We start from the raw sequence: 18,801 nt of genomic DNA on the forward strand, positions 1-18,801 counted from the left end.
TATGCTGCTAAGATCAATGCCCATCTTTGTACTCTTGCTGAGCCTATAGGGGGTATAGCCTTGTCTTCACCGAATAGTCCTAATAATGGCTTGTGGTCTGTTATGAGAGTAAAATGATGATCAGGTACATATTGATGAAACTTTTTAACACTGAAAATGATCGACAGGCCTTCCTTTTCAAGTTGAGAGTACCCTTTTTCTGCAGTATTGAGGGTTCTCGACACGTATCCTATAGGTGGTTCTGATCCATCATCCACTCGACGAGAAAGTACTGCTCCCACTCCATAGGTGATGTGTCACACGTTAATATCAACTCTTTCTTTGGGTCAAAATGTACTAGAAATATGGATGATTGTAACAACTGTTTCACTTTTGTGAAAGTTTCTTCTTGTGGTGTTTGCCATGACCATCTCTGGGTTTTCTTGAGCAAGTAATAGAGGGAGTGCCAGTTCTGTCAACAAATTAGGCAAGAAACATCCATTGTCATTGATCATCCCCAAGAATGATTTCAGTTCGGGTGTATTCTTTGGTCCTGGCTTTCGCTTTTTCTTCAACTGGGTTAGGCCTTGTGAATCTACCTTGTGACCTGGGTAAGTTCCCTCTTTGGCCTGGAATGTGCACTTTTCCTTTCTCAACCTCACTCCAACCTGTGAAAAACGTTTCAGAACTTCTTCCAGATTCATCAAATGTTCCTTTTCAGTGATTCTAGTCATGAGAATGTCATCCAAATAAACTATAACATGAAACAATCCCTGTAGTAAACTTTCCATGATTCTTTGGAATATGGCACAGGCAGAAGAAATGCCAAATGGTAAATGGGTGTATTGATACAATCCTTTGTGAGTATTTATGGTGACAAACGTCCGGGATACCTTCTCTAATTCCAATTGTTGATAGGTGTGACTCCTACCTAACTTCGCGTAGACCTTTCCACCTGCCAGTTTAGCATATAAGTCTTCAACTTTAGGTATGGGATTTCTATCCAATTTTGCCAATTTATTAACTGCTAATTTGTAGTCCCCACATATTCGAATGCTTTGGTCAGGTTTGAGAACAGGTACAATTGGAGCTACCCACACTGAAAATTGCACTGGTTGTATCCCTCCCAATTTTTCTAATCTGTCCAGTTTGGCATCTACCTTATCCCACATTGCATAAGGTACTGCTCTTCCCTTCATGAATCTTGGTGTTGCCTCTGGATCAACATGGAATTTTGCTCTTGTAGCCCCTCAATTTTTCCAAGCTCTCCCTTGAAAACTGAGGCATATTTTTGGAATGGCTCTGATAGCCCATTGGTTCTCAGGTGGAAGTTTTCAGTCCATTCCAATTTAATTTCTTTCAGTTTTGTCCGAGGAGACTAGGTCCCTCGCTTGCTACTACCATCAAGGGTAACCTCACTGTTTGACCTCTATAGTGTACTGTGACTTTACATATGCCCTTGACTTGTATGCCATCTCCTGTGTAAGTTTTTAATTTGGTATCAGTTTCTCCTAAATTCAGCTTATGTTCCCCGTGATTCAGGTATGCCTTCTGACTCAGCAGCTACACTTGTGCGCTCACAATTTAAAACTCTGTCTTCGCTCATCAGTGTCTAACTCAAGTCTTTCCCACATGGAGGTAGCCCGCGCTACTCTGCTATTGGGTATTAAGATCAGGTGACCTTACATTACAATACTTGTCTTAAAGGTATATTGTATATCAGATAACTACACAAACTTAAAGAAAAGGTTTATAATTGTGCAAAGATAGATAGGAAGGCCAGAAGATTGGGCATTATATAAGGAACAACAAAGGATGACTAAAAGATTAAAAAGAAAGGAAAAATTAAAGTATGAGAGAAAGCTAGCCAGAAATATAAAAACAGTAAGATTTTCTATAAATATTTAAAAAAGAAATGGGTTAACAAAATGAGCCTTGGCCCTATGGAAAGTGTGGAAAATTGATAATGGAAAGCAAGGAAATGGCAGATGAATCAAACTGGTGTTTTACATCAGTCTTCACTATAGAGGATACAGGTAACATCCCAAAAGCAGCTACAAATCAGGAAATGGAAGGGAGGGAGGAACTCAGGAAAATTACAATCACCAGAGAAATGGTACTGAGTAAATTGTTGGAGCTGCAGGCTGACAAGTACCTGAGTCCTGATGGACTTCATCCTAGGGTCTTTAAAGAAGTGGCTAGTGAGATAGTTGATGCATTGGTTTTAATTTTCCAAAGCTCCCCAGATTCAGGGAAGGTCCCATTAGATTGGAAGATAGCTAATGTAACTCCGCTATTCAAAAAGGGAGGGAGATAGAAAATGGGAAAATACAGGCCAGATAGCTTAACATCTGTCATAGAGAAAATATTAGAAGAATTATTAAAGAAGCTATAGCAGAGGATTTGGATAAGTTCAAGGTAATCAGGTAGAGTCAACATGGTTTTGTGAAAGGGAAATCATGTTTAACCAATTTATTAGAGTTCTTTGAGGAAGCAACATGTGCTGTGGATAAAGGAGGAGCAATAGATTTACTGTACTTATATTTCCAGAAGGCATTTGATAAAGTGCCACATCAAAGATTATTGCAAAAAATAGAAGCTCATGGTGTAGGGAGTAACATTTGGCATGGATAGAAGATTGGCTGGCTAACCGGAAACAGAGAGCAGGCATAAATGGGTCTTTTTCAGTTTGGCAATTTGTAACAAGTGGTGTGCCACAGGGATCAGCGCTGGGACCTCAACTGTTTACAATTTATATAAATGACTTGGATGAAGGGATGGATGGGATTGTTGCGAAATTTGCTGATGCCACAAAGATAGGTAGGAAAGTAAGTGTGAAGAGGACATAAGGAGGCTGTAAAAAAATATAGACAGGTTAAGTGAGTGGGCAAAGATGTGGCAAATGGAGTATAATGTGGGAAAATGTGAAATTATCCATTTTGGCAGGAAAAATAAAAAAGAAACATATTATTTAAATGGTGAGAGATTGCAGAGCTCTGAAATGCAGAGGGATCTGGGTGTCTTATACATGAATCGCAAAAGGCTAGTATGCAGGTACAGCAAGTAATTAGAAAAGCTAATAGAATGTTATCATTTATTGCGAGGGGAATTGAATACAGAAGTAGGGAGGTTATGCTTCAGTTGTACAGGGCACTAGTGAGACCACGTCTGGAATACTCTGTACAGTACTGGTCATCATATTTAAGGAAGGCTGTAAATGGGCTGGAAGTAATTCAGGGAAGATTTACTAGACTAATACCTGGAATGGGTGGATTGTCTTATGAGGAAAGGTTGGATGGACTAGGCTTGTATCCGCCGGAGTTTAGAAAAGTAAGAGGCAACTTGATTGAAACATATAAGACCCTGAGGGGCCTTGAACAGGTTGGATGTGAACAGGATGTCTTCTCTCGTGGGAGAATCTAGAACTAGAGGGTCACCCACTTGAATCAGAGATGAGGCGAAATTTTTTCTCTCAGAGGGTGGTGAGTCTTTGGAACTCTCTTCCTGAAAAGGCGGTGGAAGCAGAATCTTTGGGCAGAACTTTTCACCCCCACGGGCGGGCGTGCGCCTGACCCTCAACGGCAGTGAGCGAGCGTCCCGACATCATCGTGCACTCTCGTGATATTTCGCTGGGTGGGCGGGTGTGAGAGAAGCGGCAGGCGCCCACTGACAATCAGGGGGCCAGCGAAGGCCCTTCATCAATTCATTAAATTGACATTTCCGCTGCCCACTGAACCGTTTGGTTGGTGGGCGGGTGAATAGGCCCAGGCGGCCTTTGCATCTTTAACGAAACCTCATCCGCGAGCGGGGAGAGGTTTCATACCGTAAATAAAAAAAAAAGATGTAAATTTTTAAAACTCATTTTCCGCATGACCCTGTTCACGTGTGGGGACCTGATTTCCTTATTTTTGAATTCTTTATTTTTCAGGTTAAAAATCTTTAGCTCCCTGTGGCAGCTCCGTGCCTTCAGGGAGCTTTCACTGGGCCCTCAAACTTCAGCGCTCGCGCTCCTCCCATCCCCACCCCGGCAGCACTGAGGTTATCAGCGCGTGTTTCACGCTGGCTGGCCGTTAATTGACCCACCAGCGTGAGATTGCAGTCAGGGGTGACAGAATCACGGCCACTACCAGGCCCGCCCACTGCTCTCGCCAAGGGGAAAATCTTCCCCTTTGAATATTCTTAAGGCAGAGGTGGAGAGATTCTTGGTAAGCAAGGGGGGTGATAGGTTATCGGGGGTAGGTGGGATTGCCGATTTGAGGTTACTATCAGATCCGCCATGATCTTAATAAACGGTGGAGCAGGCTCGAGGGGCTGAATGGCCTATTCCTTGTTCGTATGATCGAATGACTGCAGCGGTTCTAAAAGGCAGCTCGCCATCGCCTCCTCAAGGGCGATTAGGGATGGGCAATAAATGCTGGCCCAGCCAGCAGTGCCCACATCACATGAACGAATAAAAAAATGGGTCCAGGCAATTGCTGTGCAAACCTTACCTGGGAACCTCTGAACAGGATTACCCAGCACATCTTTGGGGTACCCCCCCCACCCCGCCCCCTCAATATGACACTGTGGAGCTCAGAAGTGAAGGCCCCATATGGTCACCAACTTACACTTCCCCATTCTGAGCAGCTTTGGACTCATCGTCGGTGATTCCCCGGGGACCCTATTCTTCTTCCTGACCTTTACCCCTTTGCCCATTCCAGCATTGTGATCTCTATGATTTTCCTGTTCCTGCCTTTCAGGCCTCTCCACCATTCATCCTTCTGCACATTCACGTTCTCATTGCCACACACCAGTGCTTCTATCACCCAGGATTTCCCACTGTCGCTGTTCCCTGAAAGCAATGTCCTGAATCAGCTGGAATCATTTTACCCACATGAATAATTAAGAGTATAATCTGAAGTATTAGCCAGTTTTAACGCTTCAGGAGCTTGTTTTCTTAGAGTTAAAGTTCTGAAATAGTATTTGTTTAAGATTGACTGGTCGTCCTATCTAGAAAACAACACTGTGAAGTTAGTGTGCCGGCCCACTCCACTCAAGTCTTCTCATTTTCCCATCTCTCTCTGTCTGACCAAAGTTTGGGTTATTTCACTTTACCTTGTTAGCTTGTGGGTGTTCTAATCAAAGTAATATTCAAAGAACTGAAGCTTTATAACAAATTCCTAAGCACTTGACAGGATTCACTCTTACTCGCACAGCAATACATTTCCCTTTTTCTCCAAAATATTTTGCAATTTTAAAAAACCAAAACTGTAAGTGAGCTTCTGGCTTATCAATGACTGAAGCCTCATGCATTAGGAAATAATACCTAGACTGCAAAACATGTGTTAACACACCTGTAGCACTGAGCGAGTCTGAAACACAAATAAAAGCCAGAGGTTGCACAGGTCAACACAGCAACCTGTTAGATTCAGAAGTCCGCACTTCACCTTACTAATGGGCAAAAACTTTGTGATGCAAACATAACGATGAGATAGCACGGTGCAGAAATGCTTTATTCTCAATGTGACCACCCATCCTTCCACTACTCCCTTAGCCCTAATGCTCAGAAAGGCCAGCGAAAGCTGAAACCTCGGCCTCCTCCATTTAACAAAATTGCTCGGCCATTATTGAAAGTCTGGACACCAAGGGCAAGATTTTCCCTTCGTCAGGGGTGGGGTTGGAGGGGGGTGGGGTGGGGGGGTGGGGGGGGTGGGTGGTGGGGGCCGGAAATTGGCCGTGAAAGTGACGGCTGCCCGCGATCGGGTTCTGACCGCGATCTCACGCCGGCGGGGCTAATTAACGGCCAGCCAGCGTCAAACACGGGCTGGAGAGCCTCAGCATTGCCGGGGTGGAGGTGGGAGGAGCACGAGCACTGAAATGTGGGTGTGCGCTGTGTGTGTGGGGGTGGGGTGGGGGGCGGGGGGGGTGGGTTTGTGCTCACTGGAAGCTCCCTGAAGGCACGGAGCTCCCTCAGGGAGCTGAAGATCTTTTACAATGAAAAATAAAGACTCTACAAATAATATAAAGATGTCTCCACACGTGACTCAGTCACATGAAGAGGGACACATGTTAACAATGAATTTTTAAAAAATTGTTTTTTTATTTACTGTTTGGAAACCTCATCCTGCCCGTGGAGGAGGCTTCGCAAAAAATCACGAAGGCCGCTTGACCTATTGGCCCACCCGCCAACTGTAAGGTTGGATGGACAGCGAAAAATTCTATTTAATTGCTTGTTTAAAAGCCTCAATGGGCCTCTTAGTTATTGGCGGGTGCACCGCTGAGTCTAGCCCACATCCACCATGCGAAATATTGCCTGAGTGCCTGATGACATTGAGGCCCTTGTCCACTATTTTACTCCCAATCGGGTCAGGCGCAGGCGTGTCTGGGGGAGCGAGAAGTTCTGCTCCAAGGACGTTCGACAGAGCAAAGGTCCCCAGAGAGGGAACTTTCCCCCTGTGACTGTCAGTGGGGGGAATTCTGTTGCAGATTGATATTTTGTCTACCGGATTATTTGGTGCAATAGTTGTGATGTTAAAAATGTTCTACATATTCTAATTAAAGCATTTCAGCAACACAATACCTGTCTTTCTACTGGCCCACACCAGTGTAAGACTTGCGACTGTTTTATTTAAAGCTGTAAGATGAATATAGAGAAATAACACAAAAGCCTCAGTACGACTGATAGTTATTTTAGCAGACAATTGCTTAAGGTGTTTGGCATTCTACTAATTTGACATAGTTAAACGTCTTTTAAAACAGCCTTTTAATTAAATGGCAGACAATAATCTCTTCATACTTGCTATCACAAGAGTTTGGAAAAGTTATCAACAAGCAGGAGTATGCCTGTCTCTCCCTTGCTCTGGAACCAGTCTGTTATTTACAGTGAGGATATGTCAGTTTTGAATTAAAGGGATCTCCTTGTGCCAGTGTGAGGATGATGAATAGCACGTTTCCACCACCACATTTGGAAATTGGTGGGGTTAATAAAAAAACAGACTTTTAAGTAGAAATAGAACGCTTCCATGAGCACCTCTCATATTCCATCCTCACAATAATGCCTCTATTGAGAATATCATAGGAGGACCCAACATATTCAGGTTGTTTTGCTACCTCTCTCTGTGTCATCCAGTGCACACCATTGTTTTGCATTGCTGCAAAATGCAAAAAGACCTTGTAACCCAACATTGTAGAAGGGAATGACATAACTGATGATTTAGGCAACTAGAAAGGAATAGCTGATGGATGCTTCTGGCTTCACTCACCAGTATCTGCAAACATGTACAATGCTGGCCACATTACATCAGAATAGTGTTTTATCTTAAGCTAACAGTTGATAACTTTTGAAAAGAAATTCCAACCATGTAATAATTACCAGCCTGTAACATAACTCTACAAAATATATTCAATCCAAACTTTGTAGCATGAAGGATATTATTCATGCTTTGATTCATCTTTGTTTAAAACACAAAAATGTTACAGAAATTTAACTGGTGTCTTTCACAAACTAGAACCAATGTGTGCCTCATTCCTTCACAATCTGAAGCCAATGTGTGTCTGACTCTCTGACAATCTAGAGTCAATATGTGCCCCACTCCCTGGTGACCTAGTCAACATGTGCCTGGCTCCCTCATGATCTAGAGTGAGTATATCCCTGATTTTTTTTTTGCTAATCTAGAGAAATTGTGTCTGACTCCCTGATGATCTAGTTCCAGTATAGCTAAATTCCCACATAATCTAGAGCTAGTGTGTGACTTTGTGGCCATAAGGAGCTGATATGATTCAGACTTTCTGAGAGTCTAAGGCAGCATTTGTTTGATTCCATGGTTCGGATCTGGGTAGGTGGGTGAAGTAAGTAGCAGCTGGGTAGGTGGTAAGTGGGTAGGGTGGCAGGTAGGCAGGTAGGTAGGGTAGTAGGTGGGTTGGGTGGCAGGTGGGTGAGTGGGTAGGTGGACTGAGGGTTAGTCAGGTCAAGCTGGGAGAGGGAGTCATGTCGGGGGCTAATCGGGTTGGGTTGGGAGCTAGTCAGGTTGGGTTGAGGGCTAGTTAGGTTGGGTTGGGGGCTAGTCAGGTTGGGTTGCGTGTGTAGTCGTGGGGTGGGATTACTCAGGTCTGGTTGACAGGGTAGCCGGCTGACAGGAGGTAGTCAGGTTTTGATGGGAGTAGTCAGGCTGGGTCATGAGGGGTAGTGGGGAGGTCAGAGGTCAGTGTGGTTGGGTAGGATGGTTGGGTTGGGTCAGGAAGGGTGTTGAGGTTAGTCAGAGATAAGAGGGGGGGGGGGTAACTGGCTCAGGTCGGGAAGGGTAGTTGGGTCAGGGGGTAGTGGCGGAGTCAGGAGGTCAGTGTGAGTGATTGGGGGTCAGTCCTGAAGTTACTCAGGAGTTAGATTAGGATTTTTCTGTCTAACATTTGCTAGGTAACTATCCAGGAACGTTGGAACTGTCCAAAATCTCCAACTCTGCCTCAGAGTCGGAGACTATCGCCGAGGGTCCTAGAGAGCAAGGCAATTTCCCATCAGGAGTGCAAGTTTCCTGGTACGAAGAGGATGTGTTTTTTTTAAAGAAAAGGATACAATTTCTAACGCTTTTTTTTCTGGCTGGATTTTTAATGAACTGTAATTCTATAAGGCAATGGAAAGACTGCCAACTAAATATACAACTTATATTCCACCCCCAAGAGGGATGAAAAGGAACGGACTCTCAAACCCACCCCCGGGGAGTGTGAAAGACCCCAAACCCTGTTGGCTCTTTACAATTTCTGAGATGAGACATCAATAAATGTAATCACCTGTTCTACAACACAGTGACTAAAGCAGACATATTAATCAAATTCCTCTAGAACATACAGTCAGCAAGGCTTCTTGAGAACTGACCTAAGCAAGTCAGAGGAGAGATATACTGAAAGGTTGCAAGAGCCGGGTCTCTCTCTCAAGTATTGAGCAGGGATATTACACAGTGACCATCCTGAGAAGAGGAATCTACTGCAAATGAGGATTGTTTGGATTTAAAATCTGCCCCATACAGCTACCGACAGGAAGAACAAAATGGCCACAATGTGGAATCACCACATTGAAACCAGCCAAAGGACTGTTAACCGTCTATTCCTTTGATAGTTTATTTTCTTCACATAGTATAAAAAATCTTATAAAAAGCCTCTCCTCTTATTCTACCATCTGTACAAACGTGTGTGTGTGTGTGTCTGAATGGTGGCTGCAACTCACTTAGTTCTTTTTAATTCAGGAAGTACATTCAATAAACTTCCCTTCTTCTTTGATTTAATTCAGGAAAAACCTGTCTGATTAATTCTTTATAACCTGAAAGCTGCAGAGTGGGACTCCTGCTGTACTGGCAGAGCACATCCTCGCTTAATTCACAACAAAACCCTGTGACAGCTGTACCTGGAGCGGTGAATTAGGGGAGTCAATTTTTACCCCTCCTCAATGTGGTCGTAACACTGGGTAATTCCCTCGGAGGTCAGTTTGTCGGCATTTCCGCGCACAACTTGGGCTATATGCCTGGTCTCGGATGATCCGGAGACTGAAAGGTCTGGGCCCATGACTATAATATACGTTTGATTCCTGAAATCCAGAGATGGGGTGGAATCATCCTAGATTTGCACTAAGCCTGGTAGCGGAAGTGAAAAATGACGTTTACCCCTCCAGCAGCAATGGTGGGTGTCCACACCATATCATATGCTTCCGCACGCTAAGCCCTACATTTAAACTCCAGCCGCGTGCATAGTTCTCAATGCTTGCAGCCCAGAGCTGCTCCAGCACACAAATGCCAAGGAGAGTGCAGCCTCCCCAATTCAGTGGCGCATCCCTGGGGCGGTTTGGGGGGGGGTGGTGGACGCTGTGGAGGCCCACCGCTATCATGTCCTCTACCCCTGCTCTAGCCGCAGGAGGCCCATCAGTCTCACCCACTCTGGCTTAGGAGGTGGCGGCAGAGGTGGTCAGTGCCAACAAGGCACAAGATGTCGACCATCCAGTGCAGAAAATGGATGAATGATCTCATCCGTGCCACCAGGGTAAGGCAACCATCTCATCACTCTAAACTCACCCACTCACAAGTCCATCACACATTCACTGGCATCTCACTCACTGCCAGCTCAAGGGGCATCACCACTCACTCTCTCTCTCACACACACCCTCACATCTCCATCTGGCCTCATCTCCTCTGGAGGCTGCCTCCCCAGCCCTCACCCTCTTGAGGTCACTTGCACAGATCAACTTGTGCCCCACACACACACGCACCCCGGGATACCCTCCTTCCCCAGGATAACCCTCGCCCTGCAGCCTCTTCCCTAGCCTGAGGCCACTTCTCCTCCCACTTCCCCAAGCAGCCATTGAAAAGCCATTCCTGCCTTACCACGGGTCTGGTGGATAGGGGGTCCCGTGAACCCCCCCCTAAAAATGATGTGGTGCTGCCTGTGAAGCCTGACGCTGATGACCACAAGTGCTGCCCGAAGCAAGGTAGGCAAACAGACCTCGAAGTCCCGAGCGAAACGCAGCTCACCAGGTCACTTATGTACCGTTGTGAAATATGTCATTGTGCAATCACCGACATGCTCAGAGGATGCAGTGTGGGGGGGGTGGGGGTGGATGGTTCTGGCAAGCAGGGCTTATAATGAGATGCTAAAGTATTGAAATTAGGTTCCCAACGTGCAGCAGCAGGAAACACGGCCCACCACTGACAATTGCAAACTGGCTTCACAACCACGTAAAACTGATTTTTGGCCTTCTCGCCATTTTGCCCACTCACAGTGGCCATGATGCCCATTGCCAACCGGACTGGACGATTCCGCCCATGGTGTACATCTAAGCCCTTGATAAGATGGGCTCTGTATATCCTTAACTCCTTTCTGGTTTCAGTGCACTTGTGTCTTTTTAAAATGTGAACATTGATTTAGGAAATTCCTCACATTAGCAATTTTATGCTGGTTTGGCTTGATCTTGCTGTTTGCTCTTCAATATATTGGGATTACAAGAGTGCCGAGGCTGTTCTTTTTCTATATTGTGCTAATCATAGAAATGATATTGGGCAAGGGTTTGTTTGGTGAATACAGTAAATTCTGACTAATTGTAATTGTATATGTCCACACCAATTCTACTTAATTGGAAATTTGGGGATTCATTTATTTCAATATTGCATTAAGTAGGTATTACTTCTAATTACGTCTTGCCCTACCCAGCAACTAATGGTGGGGGACAGTTTCTGAAGCCCCCAGATAACTCAAATGTGCTTTCTTTAGCTGTAAGCCCAAGAGACTGGTGGCATACAATTGTATTTGGCTGTCAGCTATCGTGCTCAGCCAATCAGCCCAGTTACACTTTTCAGTGAGGGTCATTGGATACTGGTTAATGTTTCTTGGCTTAAGGATACTGAGGCAAATTATAGGGTTGCTGCTACTTCCCAGGACTGAAATTAACTCCGCACAGAAGAAGGGCAAAATATGAGATCCTCCTGCACTATATGCCTCGGTACAAGTCCACATGGTCCATGTATCGGGACCAAAGGAGAGAAGAATAATTTTAAATGGAGGATGCTAATAAAAATGCGATTATCTAAATTATGAAACATTTTCAGTTTAGTGAGATAAAATGAGGTAGATACGCATCAAGATTCTTCCATGGAGTTTTCTGAGTGGAGGGTTGAACACATTCCCTAACCATAAGAAAGCATTGGAATGCCCACACCATCAGAAAAAGTACTCATGACAGGGATGAAAGATCATTAGTGAAAATGGGCTAAAATGCTTTAAAAGCTAACTGCGCTTAACCAAAAACACAGTGGAAACAAAATAATTTCGCTGGACCTTCTTTGCAAAGTGACTTGCTTTTAATTCTAATTCATTTTTTTGTCCTCTTTTATTTCTGCTTTAATGTTTCCAGTGAAGCACTGAACTGATGTGAGAATCCAAATGCCTATTGCCATTAGCAAGTGACACTACAAATGTGAACACTGACTCATTCTCAACACATTCTGCATTGTATCTATTCTTCTATTTAATATTCATTAACAGCTGTCAGATGAATTTTTAATCCTGCTTTAGAAGTCAGGTTCAGACTCACTCTTGTGATGTTTGATATTATTGTATTCTACAAACTTCTTAAATACTTAACAATATAAGGATTTAGTAACATAGGTGGGATGTTCCCTACAGGTAGAGCTCTGGTGTCTTTGCTAAATCATCTGTTAGAGAGATTCAGACTAGGCACTATGCTATGTCCTCTGCCCCATCATAAATCAAGAGTGCCATTGAGGATATCATGTTCAGAACAGACCGCCTTCCCTTTCTGGACTAGAACAGGACCAATCCAGGGACTAACTCAAGACTTAGAGCTGGGGTAGTGGGGAGGTTTTAAGCATTAAATTTCATTCATAACTTATTAAAATGGAAATGAGTCTTTTGTCAGTTCTTTGTGCAGCAGGGTTAATATTTAATAAGAAAATTATTTCAGATAACTTCAGTTATTCTTCCCACCTTTGGGTTCCCTCTGGCATATTCCCAGAGGAGAGACAAGCTGACCCATTCCAAGCCTCACCCATTTCTAGTCAGACAACTTGAACAACTTCCAATGAGAGCATTTGCGTGTCAATGTACCATATGCCCGTGAGCCACTTAAGAGCTCAAAGCCTGTGTTGAGTGAATGCTAAAATCTACTAGCCAAAGCCATTACAGAGTTGTAAATATCAACAAAAAAAATGTTGTAGTGTAGCTTGAAAATTTCAAATTTCTAAGTAGAGAGATAATTGAGTTCGGGTATTGAGGTCTGACGTTCCTTAGAATCTCTTGCTTTACCCCTCAGTACCTGAGGGCCATTAATGATATTGGCTTGCAAAGTGCTGTCACAGATGTAAAGATGCTGCCAGACCTGCTGAGTTTTTCCAGGTAATTCTGTTTTTGTTTTGGATTTCCAGCATCCGCAGTTTTTTGTTTTTAAGCTTATCTAATACCCCATAATCTTTACGTTTTGAAGGGAGAATATTGTTTTGCTACGAACCATGAGGTAATTTAGGATTTTACAGCCCCATCCTGCCCGGTGGGATATTACGGTCCTGCCGAACTGCCTCGAGGTTGAAATGGCTCACCGCACTCGCTGGGGGGGTGGGGGGCGCGGAGACACACCATGACAGGGGCTGTGAAATCCTGGCCTTAGTCTGCTTGAAAATGACATTATCGCAAAATTTTTTTATAAGAGACTTAAAATGATAAAATTCAAACGGCTGGCAGTAAGTATTGTCAGCCGAAACAGAATCCTTTATCGTGGTAAACGATGAAAAGGGAATTCATTTACAATTCTGCAGTCAGCTTAATTATAAGCTCATCTTTGCTCCACAACAAGGAGTTATGCTTTAAAATGCAAATTCTATTGAGAAATTTGGAATATTGCTCCCAGAACCCTAGGCGGTTCTGAAGGCAGCGTTCCACAAACAGAAGAATTATTGTAATGACTTGGCTAGGCCTGTAGACCTCGCTGCTTCCAGTGTCTGGAGAATTAATAAATTCTGAAGACGGTACAGCACAAGAAGCAGGAATCCAATGACACATCTTGAAACTCAACTTGGACAACCAGCCAAACATAGCAGCATTTAAAACCTAACAATCACTTATCAGATATAAAGCACCACAGCCATTCTGAAAGCAGTTTGAAGTCTTGAGCATTCAGTGCTGGTAAATTCTTCTGTTTCCCATAGCAACAGTTAATTGAAAAAACTGTGACGTGTTTTGAGGTGGAAGAATAGGAAAGCCCCACCTGCATTCTTGGCTAATGAAGCCACTAAGAATATTCAAAGCCACCTTCGAGCGATTCACAACCCCCTCCCCCCCCCACTCCCCCCATCGCCCACAGTACGAAAGTATTATTTTTGCACAAAAAATGTTTTTAAGTAGCTATGGAGACCACCAGCGTTCAAACTCAAAGGGACTAAATTTGGCTGTAGTTTGTAACTATGTTTGCAACATTATCCACAGCTTCGATGTTAAGAGACTATTCTTTGCCTCTACTTTTTCAATAGAAAATATATTCAAACTGTTGACAAAAATTGGCATTCTAAATGCTGTTGAGCCTCAACAAAGTTGAACAAATTTTATCGATTGACGTAGACTGTAACTTGCCATACTACTGACCCCCAGGGCAGTGATAACATTTAAGGGATATATAGATATCATTGGGCCTTGGCCTGGGTGGGATTGTTATAGGCCTTGAGACACCAACAAATAGAACTGACTGAAACCACAGGCGGGAGGTAACACGCAGGAGAAACAGCTCTAACGGTGACATTCATCTGGCACTACCATCTGCCCCACTCAATGTCAGGGTCATCATCACCCAACCTTTCAGACAGGAGGAGACTATATTCTTGCAAATGTCATCTGCAGTTTCTGAAACTGATTCACTGATAACAGACTCTGCATAGATTTAATTAAATGATTTCAGGCACCGTCCACATGCACCAGGGTTGAATGTTTACGCTCTTATTGAGGATATTTATTAACTTCCTACAAAATGCTAATGAGATTCATCAAGTAAAAATTATTGAATCGTTAGAAAAGTAAACTTAAAATAACTACAACTCCCAGATTACATTGCAAGAACTCACTCCATTGGGCCAGTTAAAATATTAGTTTAGGGTAGGAAAGGTTTGAATAACAATATCACCTGGTTAAGTACTGAAGCTGGTGTAATATCTATACTCAGCGCTGATGTTACCATGCTAGTCTGCTTTCCCTGTAGCTGATTATTTACTTAAAGCAACGTAACAGATGCGCTTGCACCTTTATACCCAATGAAAGTTCTAAAGAGCAGAACCCTTTTACTTTCTTTTTATTAGCAATCCTTCCATGTTACATTTATCTCAGAGGCAGAACGATTAACCCAGTGTGTCTTTTCTAACTACTTCTTTGTGTTTAAAATATTAAACCCCTTTCTCATGAATTGGTACTCTTGTCACAAAATTAAAAGTATTTCATGTTGGTCGGATTGTCTCAGGACCTCAATTCAAACATGCACCATTTTCATGAACTGATCCCTAACCTCAATATTAAAGGAAATCACATATGTAAGTCTAGGTGCAGATATTTTTCTGTTGTAATGCAGTTTTGAGCATAACTGTAAACAACTTGCAATCCATCCAGAAAGTGCTGTGGATTATTGTAGTGTAATTACCAAGCACCGCTAACTGTTGTAACTATGGTTACTGCAAGAAAATGCCAGAGTACTGCTTTTGTTTCATAGGTTCAGAAGTTAAGCAGCTTACATCCAATTAAAACGAAATGTAAGTCGGTGGTAAACAGGACAGCAATCTGGTTTGAAAATTAATTAATCAGAAAAAACGCAAAGTTGATTTTCAATGATCAAATGCAGTTTTTAACTACTATGCATCATTCCATACAAACAAGCACTGCACAAAGTATTCAGCTCACATGATGATAAAAGTACTAATAACTCATCAGCAATCCAGCTTAGTGCTTTGGAAATAAAGACTACGTTGATTGAGTTAAGCCACTCTGTTTCTGGCTGCCACAGTGGGCAGTTACACTGTCAAAACTAAACTTTAGATCATAGTGTTAGTGAAGAAAGTTTAGTACAAAAGGCTGACAGCTAACCTACCCCAAATGAAGAGGAACAGCAGAATCAGCTCAGCAGAGAACTGAAAATGGGAAGAAGTTCTCTCTACTTCCATGGTTACTGAAGCATGCAGCCTAGAGATTCTGTGTAAAACTATTTGTAACAGCTCCCACGGTCATCTGCCTCTCCAGCATGTCCTTCGAAATCTGCCTACGAACTGATGAGAAGAACATCACAGGCACTCCATGCTCTGTCACTTCTGTGAACACCAGTGATGCTCTGCCCCTGTCCAGTTCCACAAGCTTTACTCAACCCGTTAGAGCATGTCGTAATACATGGTCTGGAGTTTTGAAAAGGACTGGGCGTGAATTAACTGTGCCTGGGTCAGTGACCCCAACAGTTGAATTTCTAAGTGCTCTTGGAGCTTTTAAGCACAGGACGTTTTTGTAACACATGTTTTCCAAGTGCTTGCTTTGGTCCATGAATCTTTACAGAATTAATTAATTTAACAGCTTGCTCAGAACCTAATGGTGTGATGATTAGCTGTTCTGCAGAAAGGTTTTCATATCATTTCAAAAGTGTAAGCTTCACCAGATATTTTACAGAAAGACACTGCCTCGAGGCTCAGGGTGTTATCAACTAATCCTCTAATATACTGATTATTGATAGCTGATAGCTTAATATAGTATTGTTGTATAGTGAATCTAAACACTATTCAAGTCTTAAGATTGTACTAATCAGCAACTCCCTTTTATTATCAGTGAGATGTCTGCATTTTTATCAAACAAAAGCAAGCAGCTCTATTTATTTTGTATGTCTTTTCTTAACTCTCCAAGTATACTTATATTTCAGAAAGTCATTGTGCATTTTGATTGCACGGTTCTTGTGGGAGTTTTTACATTTTTACAGCTAGGTTTCTTGCTCTGATGTGCTGGTGCTGGGAACAGTTGCTGGCCAAAGGGTCAAGGCAACAACTTGTTTGATCTTGATCCTGCCTTGGAATTAGTAGGACATGAGGAATGCCATAGCTACTAGTAGTCGCATTGGTTGAGGTTTCTGCCCTTAATGGTTAGTAGTTGAGTTGCTTGTTGGGGGAGGCAATTTGTTCTGGTGTTTGTCTCACTTCAACAGTGTGTTAATGTGCTGCACAGTGACAAGTGTGTTCATGTATTGCCAAATGATGGGTGTGTGAATGTGTTGTGCAATGACAAGTTAAAGGAGATCTAAACCCCATTGGAGAAGTCATTATTTTCACCATGTTACGTAGTTTTCTCTAGAATGATGGTGAAACTTGCTATTATGTGCTCACAGCATTCTATACTCACACAGGCTGCCACAGCTGCTACAAATATTTATTTTCCTACTAAATTTAAATATGTTTTTGCTAATTCAGTAAACTGCTAATTAGTAATGTCAAATTAGTCAACGCTTAATATAGTGAAACTTCCCACATAGTGAAATGCTATCATGGCAAAGAGGGAATGTAGTCAATAAATACATGTGTACCCAAAAACCAGCACCCCTGAAGTGCAGCACTCCCTCAGTACTGCAATGAAGTGTCAGTTTAGATTACAATCTTAAATCCTGAAATTGGGTTTGAAGCCAGAAGCAAGAATCCTACCACTGTTTCAAATTTGTACTAAGTTCAGGAGCTGTTAATTGTATCCCATTTTGCACCAGGCAGAACTCAAGAGAATCCGTACGGTTATACGTACATCTTTCCAGAGGTTGGGAGAAATTTCTTTATGGAGCGTGAAGCGCTTTGCCATTGGAAACAGTTGAGACAAAGACCATTGCATTTTTGAGGGAAGATAAACATTTAAAACTAAAGATGATACAGGGGAATGGGAGAGAGTAACGCAGTGGTATTTTGGATCACTGTTGAAAAGAGCTGTGTGGACACAATCTGCCAAAGCACCTCCTTTTAGTGCTATAAACTTCCATAGTTCTATGATTAGCTGGTATTCCATTTCTGAACTGTAGAAAGGACATTAGTAGAACGGTAGCTTTGGATCAGATTATTACGAAGTATTTTTTATATAATCTCATTGAAAAACGTAATCTCATGTGAAGCACATTCAGTTGTATAATTCTGCAGTGCATTGGGGGTTCCTGTGGAAAATTAAAATGCAAAACAAATTGTGGGCATGAACTATCTGAACACAGCCACCTGTTAATGTAATAAAAATATAAAAGCAAATCTGAATTAAAAACAGTAAATGCTGAAAATGCTTAAGACTGAAACATTAGTTTCTCTCTCCACAGATGCTGCCTGACCTGCTGAGTATTTCCAGTACGTAGTCTTTATCATGAAAATACAAGTTGACTCTGTGTTAATGTTCTGCCACAAAATGTCACTGGCATATTTAACGAATACTGTGGTTGAGAGGGGCATTCCATAAAGTCATGCTGCCTATGTGAAGCCTTGCTAGTAGTGACCACTGGCTGGAAAATCTTGGTTGCAATGTTGTATTCCTACATCGGTCACTGGGCTGGTCACTTACACAGTTTCCAAGCCTAGCAAAAGCGACCCCCATAATATCTCAGGCCAAGGTTAAAAAGGGGAATACATCATTAGTGCATCAATTGTTCAATTCCCTGAATCCAATACTCTGCCTGAAAATTGGCCACAGTAATCCAAACTGGCTCCTTGTTTCAAAGTTCACAGATTTAACCATGGGCGGAATTTTACGCCAGCGAGATTTCACAGTCCCGCCGAAGTCAGTGGAGTTTTGAACGGCTTGCTGCATTTCAGCCATGCTACTACTTAGCTGTAAAATTCCACCCTACGCTTGTGAAAACCAATGGAAGTCGTCAATCTGGGTGGGGGGGGTGGGGTGGAGGTGATCAACACTAATACTACAAACATAAGATAAAAGATCATTAGTGTTGTGAAAACATTAGCTTTAGTGCTGCACTCGGGCCCTTTTGAATAAGCTTTTGGTTTCTCTTATTCTCCTAATGCCCCCCTCTTCAGCTTGGTGTCCATTTTTGCCTGATTATATCTCATTACACCAGGTATAACGTGGTTGATAGCAATTGGGCCACTAGTTTGGTCCATTTAAGGCAATTTTTAATGATTTATAACATCTGAATAACTGTAATATAACTTTATTAATAACACTGTAATCTGAATGAGTGTTGACCTGATTAGCAGATTACAATATCAACTAAATTCGCATTTGTATGAAGCCATTAACATAGAAATGTGGCCCAAGTTGGAGCAACTGACTGACAAATTACCTGTGTTGATATAATTAATGAGTGAGCTTTAT

The 18,801-nt window shown here is 42.6% G+C and overlaps 1 protein-coding gene across 1 annotated transcript in view; it reads right to left on the reverse strand.

Moving 5' to 3' along the window:
• Window positions 1-15,662, reverse strand: part of LOC121281539 (protein crumbs homolog 1-like) — a 178,233-nt gene extending 162,571 nt beyond the window's left edge. Inside the window, exon 1 of the mRNA XM_041194488.1 lies at window positions 15,569-15,662. Within this exon, the coding sequence (XP_041050422.1) occupies window positions 15,569-15,641 (73 nt within the window). The 5' untranslated portion in view covers window positions 15,642-15,662. The remainder of the gene's footprint in view (window positions 1-15,568) is intronic.
• Between the last annotated feature and the right edge of the window lie 3,139 nt (window positions 15,663-18,801).

The sequence above is a fragment of the Carcharodon carcharias genome, chromosome 8 (assembly GCF_017639515.1).
Source record: "Carcharodon carcharias isolate sCarCar2 chromosome 8, sCarCar2.pri, whole genome shotgun sequence".
Lineage (NCBI taxonomy): Eukaryota > Metazoa > Chordata > Chondrichthyes > Lamniformes > Lamnidae > Carcharodon > Carcharodon carcharias.